Source organism: Pan paniscus, chromosome 4 (genome assembly GCF_029289425.2).
Source record: "Pan paniscus chromosome 4, NHGRI_mPanPan1-v2.0_pri, whole genome shotgun sequence".
Lineage (NCBI taxonomy): Eukaryota > Metazoa > Chordata > Mammalia > Primates > Hominidae > Pan > Pan paniscus.
The window spans coordinates 832,057-844,337 of NC_073253.2; the positions used below are offsets into that span (position 1 = coordinate 832,057).

The window sequence follows — 12,281 nt, forward strand, 5'->3', positions numbered from 1 at the left end:
AGGCTCTTAGTTCTGCCGACGCAGGTCCCGCCCCTCTCTTAGCCTCGCCCCGCCCGCCGCGCAGGCGCCGTCCGAGGGCTCCGTTTGAAACATGGCGCGGGCTGGCCCTCGGCTGGTGCTGAGCGAGGAGGCGGTTCGGGCGAAGAGCGGCTTAGGGCCTCACCGCGACCTGGGTGCGCCGGAGGGCGGGCGGGGGTGCAAGCGTGAGGTGGCAGGGGGGTGGGTGCCGAGCTTCCCGGGGCGGCGGCGGACCGTGGGCAGGCGGGACCCGTCTACGCAGGCGCCGCGGGCGTCCGGAACGGTCGCGGGCGAGCGGGGCGCGCGTGCCCAGGTGAGCCGCACCCCCCGTGCCCAGGTGCGGCCCCTGCCCGCGTTCGGGTCCCGGCGTCCCGGCCCCTGCCTGTCTATCGGGTCACTGTGGTTCCGTGACTGGGGCTTACATCCGCTGAGACAGGGAGTCAGCCTTGCTGTCCAGGAGCGCAGCCCGCCCTGCCGCTGGGGACCCCCTCCCTGGTTCTCCTGGGCCCACTCTGTAGTGATTGTTGCGCTCGGCCTTCTTGAGGATGTTGGTGGCCAGTTTCCTTCTTTTTGGCTTATTTTTGTCTGGTTTTGGCGTCAGGGTGTAGCCGAGCTCATAAACTGCTGAGAAGTGTTGCCTTCTCTTATATTTAGAAGAGGTTCCCTAGAGTGTGTGCTCATTGTTTGAATGTTTCCTGGAATTTTCCAGTGAAACCATATGGACATGTCAATTTCTGTTTTTGAAGCTTTTAAATGACAAATTCTGTATCTCTGGTTGTTAGAGAACCGTTCATATTAGTTCACCACGAGTCTTGGCTATGTGGGGTTTTGTGGCGTTGGCTTATTTGAGCTAACTTGTGGAGTGTGTGTGTAGAGTTGTTCCTGGTGTTCTGTTGTTAGCCTGTTAATGTCTGTGTGTGGTGTGCAGGTGTTACTGGACCAACAGGTTCAGTCAGGTGCTGTGGGGGCCACAGGCCAATACACTGAGACAGCGGGGTTTGCAGCAGAGAAAGAGTTTAAGGCTGGCAGAAGCCCAGCAGGGAGGTGGAAGGAGGCCTCAATCCATCTCCCCAAGGAGATCTGAGCGGTTTTTTTTTTTTTAGACGGAGTCTCACTCTGTCGTCCAGGTTGGAGTGCAGTGGCACAATCTCAGCTCACTGCAACCTCCACCTCCCAGGTTCAAGTGATTCACTCAGCCTCCTGAGTAGCTGGGATTACAAGCACGCGCCACCATGCCCGGCTAATTTTTTATATTTTTAGTAGAGACAGGGTTTCACCATGTTGGCCAGGCTGGTCTTGAACTCCTGAGCTCAGGTGATCCACCTGCCTTGGCCTCCCAAAGTGCTGGGATTACAGGCATGAGCCACCCACACCCAGCCTGAGCTGGGGGTTTTAGAGGAACAGGATTGTGAGGAGCTGGAAAATTGGTGTTGTCAACTGGTGGAGGTAAGGGCCATGGAATTATCAGGGTGTGGAAACTGCATTCTTTGGTGCATCTGCTTGTGGGGCCCTTTAGACCAGCTGGCATCAGTCCCCAGGTCCTGAAAGAATATCTCAAATGGAAAACTTAACAGTTTATAATGTCCAGGTTATTATCTGTAGAGTGGTTAAGGGGAACTGTAACCTCGTGACAAAATCCAAGTGATCCTGAGGCAGTAGGCACCACAGGGCTCTGAGGAAGCAGGTGAGAGGGCAGCTGACCTCGGGACATGCCGAGTCCTCCCTTCTTCCCTGATTAGTGCTACAGGGTTTACAGGGATATCCCTTTTCTGTTCCTGATATTGATAATCTGTGTATTCTTTCTTTTTTAGTCTTGCTAGAGGCTTCTGAATGTTATTGATAGTTTCAAAGAACCGACTTTGGGTTTGATTTTTCTCCAGTATTTTTCTAGTTTCAAATTTCATTGATTTCTGCTTTTTAAAATTTCCTTCTTTCTGCATGCTTTGCATTTATTTTATACTTTTCTAAATTCTTGAGGCAAAACTGTAGATTATTGATTTGAGACTTTCCTATTTTCTATTATAAATAGTGCCACAAGTTTCCCTGTAAGCACTGCTTTAGCTGTATCCACAAATTTTGTTATGTTGTATTTTAATTTTCATCCAGTTCAGCGTATTTTACGAATTTCCCTTGATACTTCCTGTTTGACCTGTGAATTTTTTTTTTTTTTTTTTGAGGTGGAGTCTCGTTCTGTCACCCAGGCTGGAGTGCCGTGACGCAATCTTGGCTCATTGAAAGCTCTGCCTCCCGGGTTCATGCCGTTCTCCTGCCTCAGCCTCCCGAGTAGCTGGAACTCCTGACCTCATGATCCGCCCACCTCGGCCTCCCAAAGTGCTGGGATTACAGGCATGAGCCACTGTGCCCGGCCTGACCTGTGGATTTTTAAGGAGTATGGTTTTAACGTTTCATGTGTGGATATTTTCCTGTTATTTTTCTGTGTGATTCCATTATGGCCAGAACATAATCTGTATGATTTTAATTCTTTTAAATTTGTCAGGGTTTGTTTTATGATCCAGCATCTGGTCTATGTTGTTGAATGTTCCGGGTGCACTTGAATGTGTGTGTATTCTGTTGTTGAGTGGAGTGTTATGTAAATACATAAATATCAATTAGATCCTGTTGGTGGTATTGTTCAGTTCTTCTGTATCCTTGCTGATTTTCTGTCTAGTGACTCGATTAATGACTGAGAGAGGGGTGTGGAACCCTTAACTGTAATTGTGGATTTGTCTGTTTTTTTTTTTTCACTTTATATGTTTTGAAGCTCTGTTTGTTGAATTACATAGCTAGGATTTTTATACCTTCTTAGTGGACTGACCCTTTTAGTATATGTAGTCTTCCTCTTTTTTTTTTTTTTTTTTTGAGACAGAGTTTCCTTCTTGTCCCCCAGGCTGGAGTGCAGTGGCACGATCTTGGGTCACTGCAACCTCCGCCTCCCGGGTTCACATGATTCCTCTGCTTCAGCTTCCCGAGTAGCTGGGATTACAGGCACCTGCCACCACGCCTGCCTAATTTTTGTATTTTTAGTAGAGACGGGGTTTCACCATGTTGGCCAGGCTAGTCTCGAACTCCTGACCTCAGGTGAGCCCAAAGTGCTGGGATTACAAGCGTGAGCCACGGTGCCTGGGCCTTGTTCCTCTTTTTTCCTGGTAATTTTCTTTGTTGAGACATCTGTCTTATTTGATATTACTGTTGTTACTGTAGCTTCTTTTGATTGGTTTTTGCATGGCGTATCTTTTCCTATCCATTGCTTTGAACTTTTAACCTACCTGTATCTTTATATTTGAAATTAGTTTCCTGGCTCATTATTTTTATTCACTCTGCTAATCTCTGTCTTGTAGTAGTGTTGTAGGCCATTTACATTTAATCTAATTGTTAAATATTAGAACTTAAGTGTGCCATTTTATTGTTTTTTGATTGTTTCCTGTGTTTTTTCTTCTGTTTCCCTTTTCCTGCCTGCTGTGACTTACTCGAATATTTTTAGTATCTCATTTTGATTTATCTGTTATGTTTTGGTGTATATCTCCTTGTGTGGTTTTCATAGTGGTGGCTATACAAATTACAATGTATTTATGTAATTCCACACAGTTTACTTGTACAGATATTTTACCACTTCTAAGTGAAATATAGAAACTTTATCACCATTTAGGTCTCTATCCTATCCCCTTTACAATTTAGTTGTCTTAAGTATTTCCTCTGCATACCTTGAGAACCGTATTAATATTACGATTTTTTAAAAATACCTAGCCTTTTCAGTAACTCAGGAGGAAACATATTTATCTGCATGTTTATCTGTTCTGTTATTTTTTCTTCATTGCACGATGCTCTAGGTTTCTTTCGTTTTTCCTTTATATTTGAAAAAATTTTTTCAGCAGTTGTCTTAGGGCAGGTCTGCTTGTGACAGATTCTCTTAGTTTTTCTCTACAGTTTTACAGTTTTCATCTGCCATCTCCATTTTGCTATTAAACTGCTCTTGTGATTTTTTGTTATTTTATTTTTCTTTGAAATTTCTATTTGTTTCTTCTTTATATCTCCTGTTTCTTTGCTAAGACTATTTTTTCCTTTGTCTCAGGTGTTTGTAATTGCTCATTGAAGTATTTTTTATGACAGTCACTTTAAAATCCTTGTTAGACCTAAGTTCTGTGTTCTCTCTTGGTGGTATCTGTTGATTGACTGTGTTTTCTCATTCAAATTGCCATTTTTCTGGTTCTTGGTCATTTTTTATCATATTGTGGACATGCTGGGTATGATGTCATGAGACTCTGCTTCCTGTTTAAATCCCCTTACTTGAGAAGACTCCTCACTCGAGCCTGCTGGGTGCCACCTTGTTGCCGGGACAGTCGTGGAGCTCCTGCCTCACCCACGGCCTCTGGCAGACCCTACTCACTGGGAGGGTGAAGGGCACCACCTCGTTCTAGCCAGGCCGGGACAGCAGTCAGGATCCATTCTCACACCCCGGTGCTGGCTGCTGCGCAAGGCCAGGTGGACGAGGGGTGTGTGTATGTGTGTGTGATTGTGTGTGTGTGTGCGCGCGAGTGGGGGTTTGCTTGCAGGAGGGCTGATGATATGAAGAGAGTCTGTCCTGCAAGGCCCCTCCTGGTGCCAAGTGGACGAGGGGTGTGTGTGTGTGTGTGTGTGTGTGTGTGTGCGCGCGAGTGGGGGTTTGCTTGCAGGAGGGCTGATGATGTGAAGAGAGTCTGTCCTGCAAGGCCCCTCCTGGTGCCAAGTGGACGAGGGGTGTGTGTGTGTGTGTGTGTGTGTGTGTGTGTGTGTGTGTTGTTGTGTGTGGGTGGGGGTTTGCTTGCAGGAGGGCTGATGGCTGATGATGTGAACAATGTGTGTGGTTGCAGGAGGGCTGATGATGTACAGAGAGTCTGTCCTGCCAGGCCCCTCCTGGTCCTTTGGCCGTCGGTTTTTGGTCTTTTTGTGTTTCTGGGCTGCCGACTTCTGTGGCACCCGGAGTGGGATGTGTAGTAAATAAGCATAAACAAAACCCCAGAGTCAAGCCAGGGACTCAGCGCTGGGTTCTCTCTCGAGTGCCGAGGCCCCTGGCTGGTTGGCTTCTGTTCCTTTCAGTCCCCCAATGCTTGTTCCATATATTTTCCTCCAGGGCAGTGGGTCTAATATGCGGGAGGAGCAGGGTGAAATGTGTCCCCTCCATGTTGCCTGGAACTGGAAGAGCTCAAACCAAATTTTAAACTTAATCAGAACATATTCTGGTTGGGTGTGGTGGCTCATGCCTGTAGTCTTGGGAGGCCGAGGCGGATGGATCACCTGAGGTCAGGAGTTCAAGACCAGCCTGGCCAACGTGGTCAGGAAACCACAAGACTGTCACGGAAACCCTTTTCTTTCAGGAACATGAGCCAAAGGTCACTGCACCTTGTCCCCTCCTGACCCTGTCCCGGTGGCAGGGTGTGGGGGACAATGAGCTGCTTGTCTGTGTGCCTCCAAGTGGGGCAAAACCAGGCAGTGTCCTGCTGTTTAGCTGCACCTGAGATGATGCCTGAGGGCTACCTGAGGAAACAGGGAAACGTGGGGTTTTAGCCGGATGTGGTGGCAGGTCCCTGTAATCCCAGCTACTCAGGAGACTCAGGCGGGAGAATCACTTGAACCTAGGAGGTGGAGGTTGCAGTGAGCCGAGATCGCACCACGGTACTCCAGCATGGGCAACAGAGTAAGACTCCATCTGAAAACAAAAACAAAAAAACCAAAACATATTCTAAAACATAAATGTTCCCAGGAAAGTATTGATGTATTCGGATCTAAACTGCCTTTTTGATTATGGAAACTTTCATCTTGTAGTTAACGTGGATGTAATGACTGCTTATGGGGTGCGTGGAGCTTGCACAGCCTGACCACAGTTGTAACAGGAGGACGCAGACAGGTTACCCGACGATGGGTTTCAGATGGTGATGGCTGCAAGGGGTGACAGAATTGAGCAGCCAGAAGTGGAGGCGCCAGATGAAGTAGAGGGGTGTTCCTGGGGAGAGACGGTTTTGGAGGGAGAGGCAGTAAAGGTGGGAAGAAGCGTGTGGGCTTGGAGGTATTGTAGAGATAAACATAAGCTGAAACTTCAGGTACGTTCCTTGCTCGTCAGTGCTGATATTCCAACTCCAAAGGAGTTGCACTGAGTTCTAGGTGCCTCTTTCAGATTACGAGGATACATATCTCTCTGAGAAAAGCTGAAAATACAGAAATGTGTAAGGGGGAAAATAAAGGGATTTATTCCACAATAGGACACATGTGTTAACGTTTGTCTTTCAATCTTTTTACATATACTGTTAGAGGAAGAAATGTTTTGAATGACCCTTGTCAGGAACAGTGAGGAAGGCGTTATTCAGAACCATTGAGGTGGGCCTGGGGCCACTGCGCTGGGATTTTGCAGTGGGGGAGAGAGATGGAGCTCAACTCCAAGTACAGCAGGGGCCGGGGGGAGTGTATAGCCGAGGGTCAGGGTGGGGGCAGTGGATGGAAAATGACTGAGAGGACACATGAGGAGTAAGGGGATTTGGGCTAAACCAACTGAACAGGATTATTGTGAAAGAGAGGCCAGGGTGAGCAGACACCACCTATGGGATCTGGGGATGAGGAACCTGAGCACATATTGAGGGTGGGGGTTTTGGCCGCACTAAACTGGACTTTACAAGGAAGGGCACAGATGGCCAAGGAGAAGATTCAGGAGCCTGAGTAAAGTTGAATTAAACCAAGAATCTGTGTCAGTTTCTACTCCATATCCAACACCAAGAACTTGACCGTTATTATAATTGTTTTCAAAATAAAAGATTAAAATCTCACAATTTTTCTATTCTTAGCTGAGCTTCGGTCATTGTCTATTCCTGGAACTTACCAAGAGAAGATCACCCACCTGGGACATTCTCTGATGAGTTTAACAGGTCTGAAATCTTTGGATCTCTCGCGCAACTCCTTGGTTAGTCTGGAGGTAAGTTTTAGGTCTCTTTCTTAAAATTTATTGCTACCAACATCAGTGGAAAGTCCATTCACAGCAGAAACGGAGTCTGTTTTGTAACCCTCTGCTTACACCTGTATACGGTACTTTGTGTTGTGTATTTTTGTGTTTACCGTGGGCTACATTTCATACACATCACGTTACGTTGTGTTGTCGCCCTCTGATGACGATGGTTATATCTTTAAAGGAAATGAAATGAGACCCCAGAGACTTACTGAGTGGCAGCGCAGTGGGCCTGGGGCTGCCTCCTGGGCTCCTGGCGGGGTCACCCTGGAGAGAGGTGCCTAGGTGGTGGTGAGAGGAGCTGTGCACAACTGCCATGGCCTGATTGGCCCTGACAGAACCGTGGGATGCGCCTGCCCTGAGCCAGATGCCTGAGCATTATGGAGGCCGCGTCTGCATGGCCTGATTGGCCCGGACAGAACCGTGGGATGCACCTGCCCTGAGCCTGGTCCCTCAGCATTATGGAGGCCACGTCTGACACCAGCTCGGGAGTCTGCTCTAAGTCAGATGCGGACCTAGCCCAGGCTACACCCAGTGCTGCCTCATCTTTCCCCGTTCCCAGGCCTCAGCTTTCTCATCTGTGAAGTGGGGGGCTGATGGTTCTCACCCTGTAGGGCGGCCTGTGGATTAAATGAAATTGTGCATGCACATCACTCAGCTTGCTGCACGCTGAGGCCTCGGTAGATATTAGCCGTGCTTAGTTGTGTCACGCTGCGGCACATGTAGGTTCCATAAACGACCGTCTCACCACGTGGAGCCCAGAGAACTTCACAGATGAGAACGTTTCATTTTTCTACTTTTCCTGGTAACGACATGTATTTATTGCAAATGAGTTTATGAAGTTGGTTGGTCAGTGTGTGTTGCTGGCTTATTTCACTGTGTATTTCTTGTTTAAAGTGTGAATGAATTCACTGTGTTTTCTGTTGACAGGGCATTCAGTACCTGACTGCGTTGGAGAGTCTCAATCTCTACTACAACTGCATCTCCTCGTTGGCAGAAGTGTTTCGGCTCCACGCCTTAACCGAGCTCGTGGACGTGGACTTCCGGCTGAACCCCGTGGTGAAGGTTGAGCCTGACTACCGCCTTTTTGTTGTGCACCTGCTCCCCAAGCTCCAGCAGCTGGGTAGGCATCAGGCAGGGCCACGCTCATGCTTTTGTCCCCGCGGGGTATGGGAGTCGGGGAGTCGTAGTGGGTGTCTGTGTGCTCAACGTCACACGCTTGATTCCTTCTGGAACGGGGAGTTGGTTTTCTATACTGATGGCTTGAGTTCCTGCAGACACACAGCTCTAGAGGCCCTGTGTCTGGACAGGACAGGGCTGGAAGTTGAGCACCCTGGGAGGGCGCAGGGCTGAGGCCGTGGGAGCACAGCCCTGGACCAGGCTGCTCCGTCCTGTTCTGGTTCTCCGCGTCATGGCTGTTGGACTTGGGCACGTTCCTGAACATCTCCTGTCCTGTTTCCTCGCATAGCCCCCGGGTATCATCTCAGGTGCAGCTAAACAGCAGGATGCTGCCTGGTTTTGCCCCACTTGGAAGCACACAGGACAAGCAGCTCATTGTCGCCCACACCCCACCACTGGGACAGGGTCGGGAGGGGATGTGCAGTGACCTTTGGATCATGCTCCTGAAAGAAAAGGGTTTCCATGACAGTCTTGTAGGCAGAACTTCCAGGGCCCCCACAGCGATGCCCAGTAGGGAGGGTCCCTGGGTTGGGGCAACCGCAGGTCACCTTCCCATCTGCCTCCTGCCTCCCTGGAGGCATTGTTGCTGTTGCTGTTGCTGTGAGCACCTGGTGGTGTCTCTGCCGACCCTACCCCGAGTCACAGATCCAGGAGAGAGAGCTGGGGCCTCAGCCCAGGGGCACACTGACCAGAGTCCATGGGGAAGAAGAGGGTGCAGGGTCTCTTACCTCAGTCCTCCTATGTGAAGTGGGGGGATAAGAATGCTGTGTTGACCTGTCATGGTGGGGAGACCTGAGTTAATATCTGTAAGCTCCCAGACTGCCCAGCATGGCCAGGGGCCTATAAACGTTCACTGGTTGCTTCTGTTGTTAGGGTCAGACCTACCATGCACCGCTGTTCGAAAGCTGCCCCTCCTTCTGAACCGAGGACCTTATCAAAAACAAAAGAATCACAGAGTCCCGACTATCTTGTTAGAACAAAAGACCAACGGAATCACAGAGGACAGAGCACTTTCCCCCACTGCGAGTGTCCTGAACAGGCGGTTTTCCACGGCTGTGGGGAGCATTCAGGTTCTCTCAGAGAACTGAGATTTGTATGTCAATTTCAAGTAAACAGCAGCTGAAGCACGTTGGTGGGTGATGTGCCTGGCCCCTGGGTACTGCCCATTGTGGGCGTCGGGACTGAGGGCCAGCTGGGGTTTTGCCACCCACCAGATGAACACCTGGCAGCCCTCACCCTGTCAGCCCCAAGAAGTTCGTGTGACGTCAGCGAAGCTGCACACTGGAGGTGGGAAAACAGGTGGAGGAGCACCTGAGCGCCTCAGCGAGTAGACTGGGCAGGCTGTCTGGGGCCATCATGGAGCCATGCGGGGCCGTGTCACCTCATCACAGGGAGGACTGGCCTGCGGTGTCTTGATGGTGATGTGATCACACATGTGTTTGTAAATGGAATTCTCACATTTTATTTTATTTTTGAGACATAGTCTCGCTTCATCGCCCAGGCTGGAGTGCAGTGGCGTGATCTCAGCTCACTGCAACCTCCGCCTCCCGGGTTCAAGCAATACTCCTGCCTCAGCCTCCCAAGTAGCTGAGATTACAGGCGCGTGCCACCGTGCCCTGCTAATTTGTGTCTTTTTAGTAGAGATAGGGTTTTGCCATGTTGGCCAGGCTGGTTTCGAACTCCTGGCCTCAAGTCATCTGCCCACCCTGGCCTCCCAAAGTGCTGGGAATACAGGCGTGGGCCACTGAGCCTGGCCAAATTCTAACATTTTAAACTGCACTGCTTTGCTACTTGGAGAAGTTTCTGGAGATGCTGGAAAGAGCTGTCAGCATGCAGCACACACACCCTCTGTTTGGTGACAGTGTAGGTTAGTGGTATGGATTGAAATCTGTTTAAAGGAGTCCTCTTGGAAGAATGCCCCAGTCTGCCACAGTTTGACCATTTTTTTAGTAACTAACGATCAAAACAATTTTTGTCTGACCTTCTAAAAGTGACTTGAGGAGCTGACAGTATCCCTGGGTCCTGGTGGACTTTGCTCTTGCAGGAGCTCAGCTCCCTGGGCACTGGGGGCTGGCAGTTGGCAGTGGCAGGAGCATTGGATGGGAGGGCAGCAACTGGGGTGCATTTGCTGCTCTGCAAGGGCTGGGAGGCGCTCAGGGCGTCTGTGTGGCCAAAGTGAGACCTAGCTCCCAGCATCACTGACAGGGAAGACCCTGGCTCACCCACTCATGTGGCAAGTGCTGGGCCCTGGACAGGCCCTGCGGCTGGCCTTCCAGAGCCTGAGCAGTGTGGATAGAGCTCTGTGCTGCAGCTCTTGGCAGCGAGGAGCGCCTCCTTGGGAGCATGTGGTGTGCATGCGTGGTGCTGGCCACCTGAGAGCCTGGCTGCTGTGCCTGACACTCTTCCCCCTGGGATGGGGCCATGGACATTAACAATGGACCCCCCAAGACACAGTGTCTGTTTCCAAACCCAATTAGGATTTCACTGTTTAATTATAAGAGGTTTGGGAGGAATAGGCGCCTGTTTTGTAGTGTTTATTTGGCCGATTAACCAAGTAACTCATAAACAGTTGAGTTTGGCTGTTTCAGAAGCTACAGTCCTTATTCTGGGTAATTTTTGGAGTCTTCAGTTCTAAATCATTGCCTCTGTAATCCAAGTTTTAGATTCAGAATCTTAGTGTTTCTACAGAGAAGGAGCGCAGCCGTCTTCCCTCTTAGTGTTTCTGCAGAGAAGGAGCGCAACCGTCTCCCTCTTAGTGTTTCTGCAGAGAAGGAGCGCAACTGTCTCCCCTCTTAGTGTTTCTACAGAGAAGGAGCGCAACCATCTCCCTCTTAGTGTTTCTGCAGAGAAGGAGCACAACCGTCTCCCTCTTAGTGTTTCTGCAGAGAAGGAGCGCAACCGTCTTCTCTCTTAGTGTTTCTGCAGAGAAGGAGCGCAACCGTCTCCCTCTTAGTGTTTCTACAGAGAAGGAGCGCAACCGTCTTCTCTCTTAGTGTTTCTGCAGAGAAGGAGCGCAACCGTCTCCCCTCTTAGTGTTTCTGCAGAGAAGGAGCGCAACCGTCTCCCTCTTAGTGTTTCTACAGAGAAGGAGCGCAACCGTCTTCTCTCTTAGTGTTTCTGCAGAGAAGGAGCGCAACCGTCTCCCCTCTTAGTGTTTCTGCAGAGAAGGAGCGCAACCGTCTCCCTCTTAGTGTTTCTACAGAGAAGGAGCGCAACCGTCTCCCCTCTTAGTGTTTCTGCCGAGAAGGAGTGCAACCGTCTCCCTCTTAGTGTTTCTGCAGAGAAGGAGCGCAACCATCTCCCCTGTTAGTGTTTCTGCCGAGAAGGAGTGCAACCGTCTGCCCTCTTAGTGTTTCTACAGAGAAGGAGCGCAACCGTCTCCCCTCTTAGTGTTTCTGCAGAGAAGGAGCGCAACCGTCTCCCTCTTAGTGTTTCTGCAGAGAAGGAGCGCAACCATCTCCCCTGTTAGTGTTTCTGCCGAGAAGGAGTGCAACCGTCTGCCCTCTTAGTGTTTCTACAGAGAAGGAGCGCAACCGTCTTCTCTCTTAGTGTTTCTGCAGAGAAGGAGCGCAACCGTCTCCCCTCTTAGTGTTTCTGCAGAGAAGGAGCGCAACCGTCTCCCTCTTAGTGTTTCTACAGAGAAGGAGCGCAACCGTCTCCCTCTTAGTGTTTCTGCAGAGAAGGAGCGCAACCGTCTCCCTCTTAGTGTTTCTACAGAGAAGGAGCGCAACCGTCTGCCCTCTTAGTGTTTCTGCAGAGAAGGAGCGCAACCGTCTCCCCTCTTAGTGTTTCTGCCGAGAAGGAGTGCAACCGTCTCCCTCTTAGTGTTTCTGCAGAGAAGGAGCGCAACCATCTCCCCTGTTAGTGTTTCTGCCGAGAAGGAGTGCAACCGTCTGCCCTCTTAGTGTTTCTACAGAGAAGGAGCGCAACCGTCTCCCCTCTTAGTGTTTCTGCAGAGAAGGAGCGCAACCGTCTCCCTCTTAGTGTTTCTACAGAGAAGGAGCGCAACCGTCTGCCCTCTTAGTGTTTCTGCAGAGAAGGAGCGCAACCGTCTCCCTCTTAGTGTTTCTACAGAGAAGGAGCGCAACCGTCTGCCCTCTTAGTGTTTCTGCCGAGA

At 50.0% G+C, this 12,281-nt stretch overlaps 1 protein-coding gene across 5 annotated transcripts in view; it reads left to right on the plus strand.

Annotated features, from left to right (window-relative positions):
• Positions 1-12: 12 nt before the first annotated feature.
• The window catches only part of CEP72 (centrosomal protein 72), a 53,051-nt gene continuing 40,782 nt past the window's right edge, over positions 13-12,281 (plus strand). For 3 of the 5 annotated variants that reach the window (XR_010112104.1, XR_010112105.1, XM_063604128.1), the window contains exons 1-3: positions 50-173; positions 6,828-6,955; positions 7,916-8,108. Coding sequence is in view for 3 of the 5 variants with exons in the window: in XM_063604128.1 (XP_063460198.1) it covers positions 92-173; positions 6,828-6,955; positions 7,916-8,108 (403 nt within the window). In the remaining 2 variants the exon portion in view is untranslated. Of the gene's footprint in view, positions 174-615; positions 2,408-6,827; positions 6,956-7,915; positions 8,109-12,281 lie in introns of those variants that run through there. The other 2 variants (XM_063604129.1, XM_063604130.1) reach the window with 2 other exon arrangements.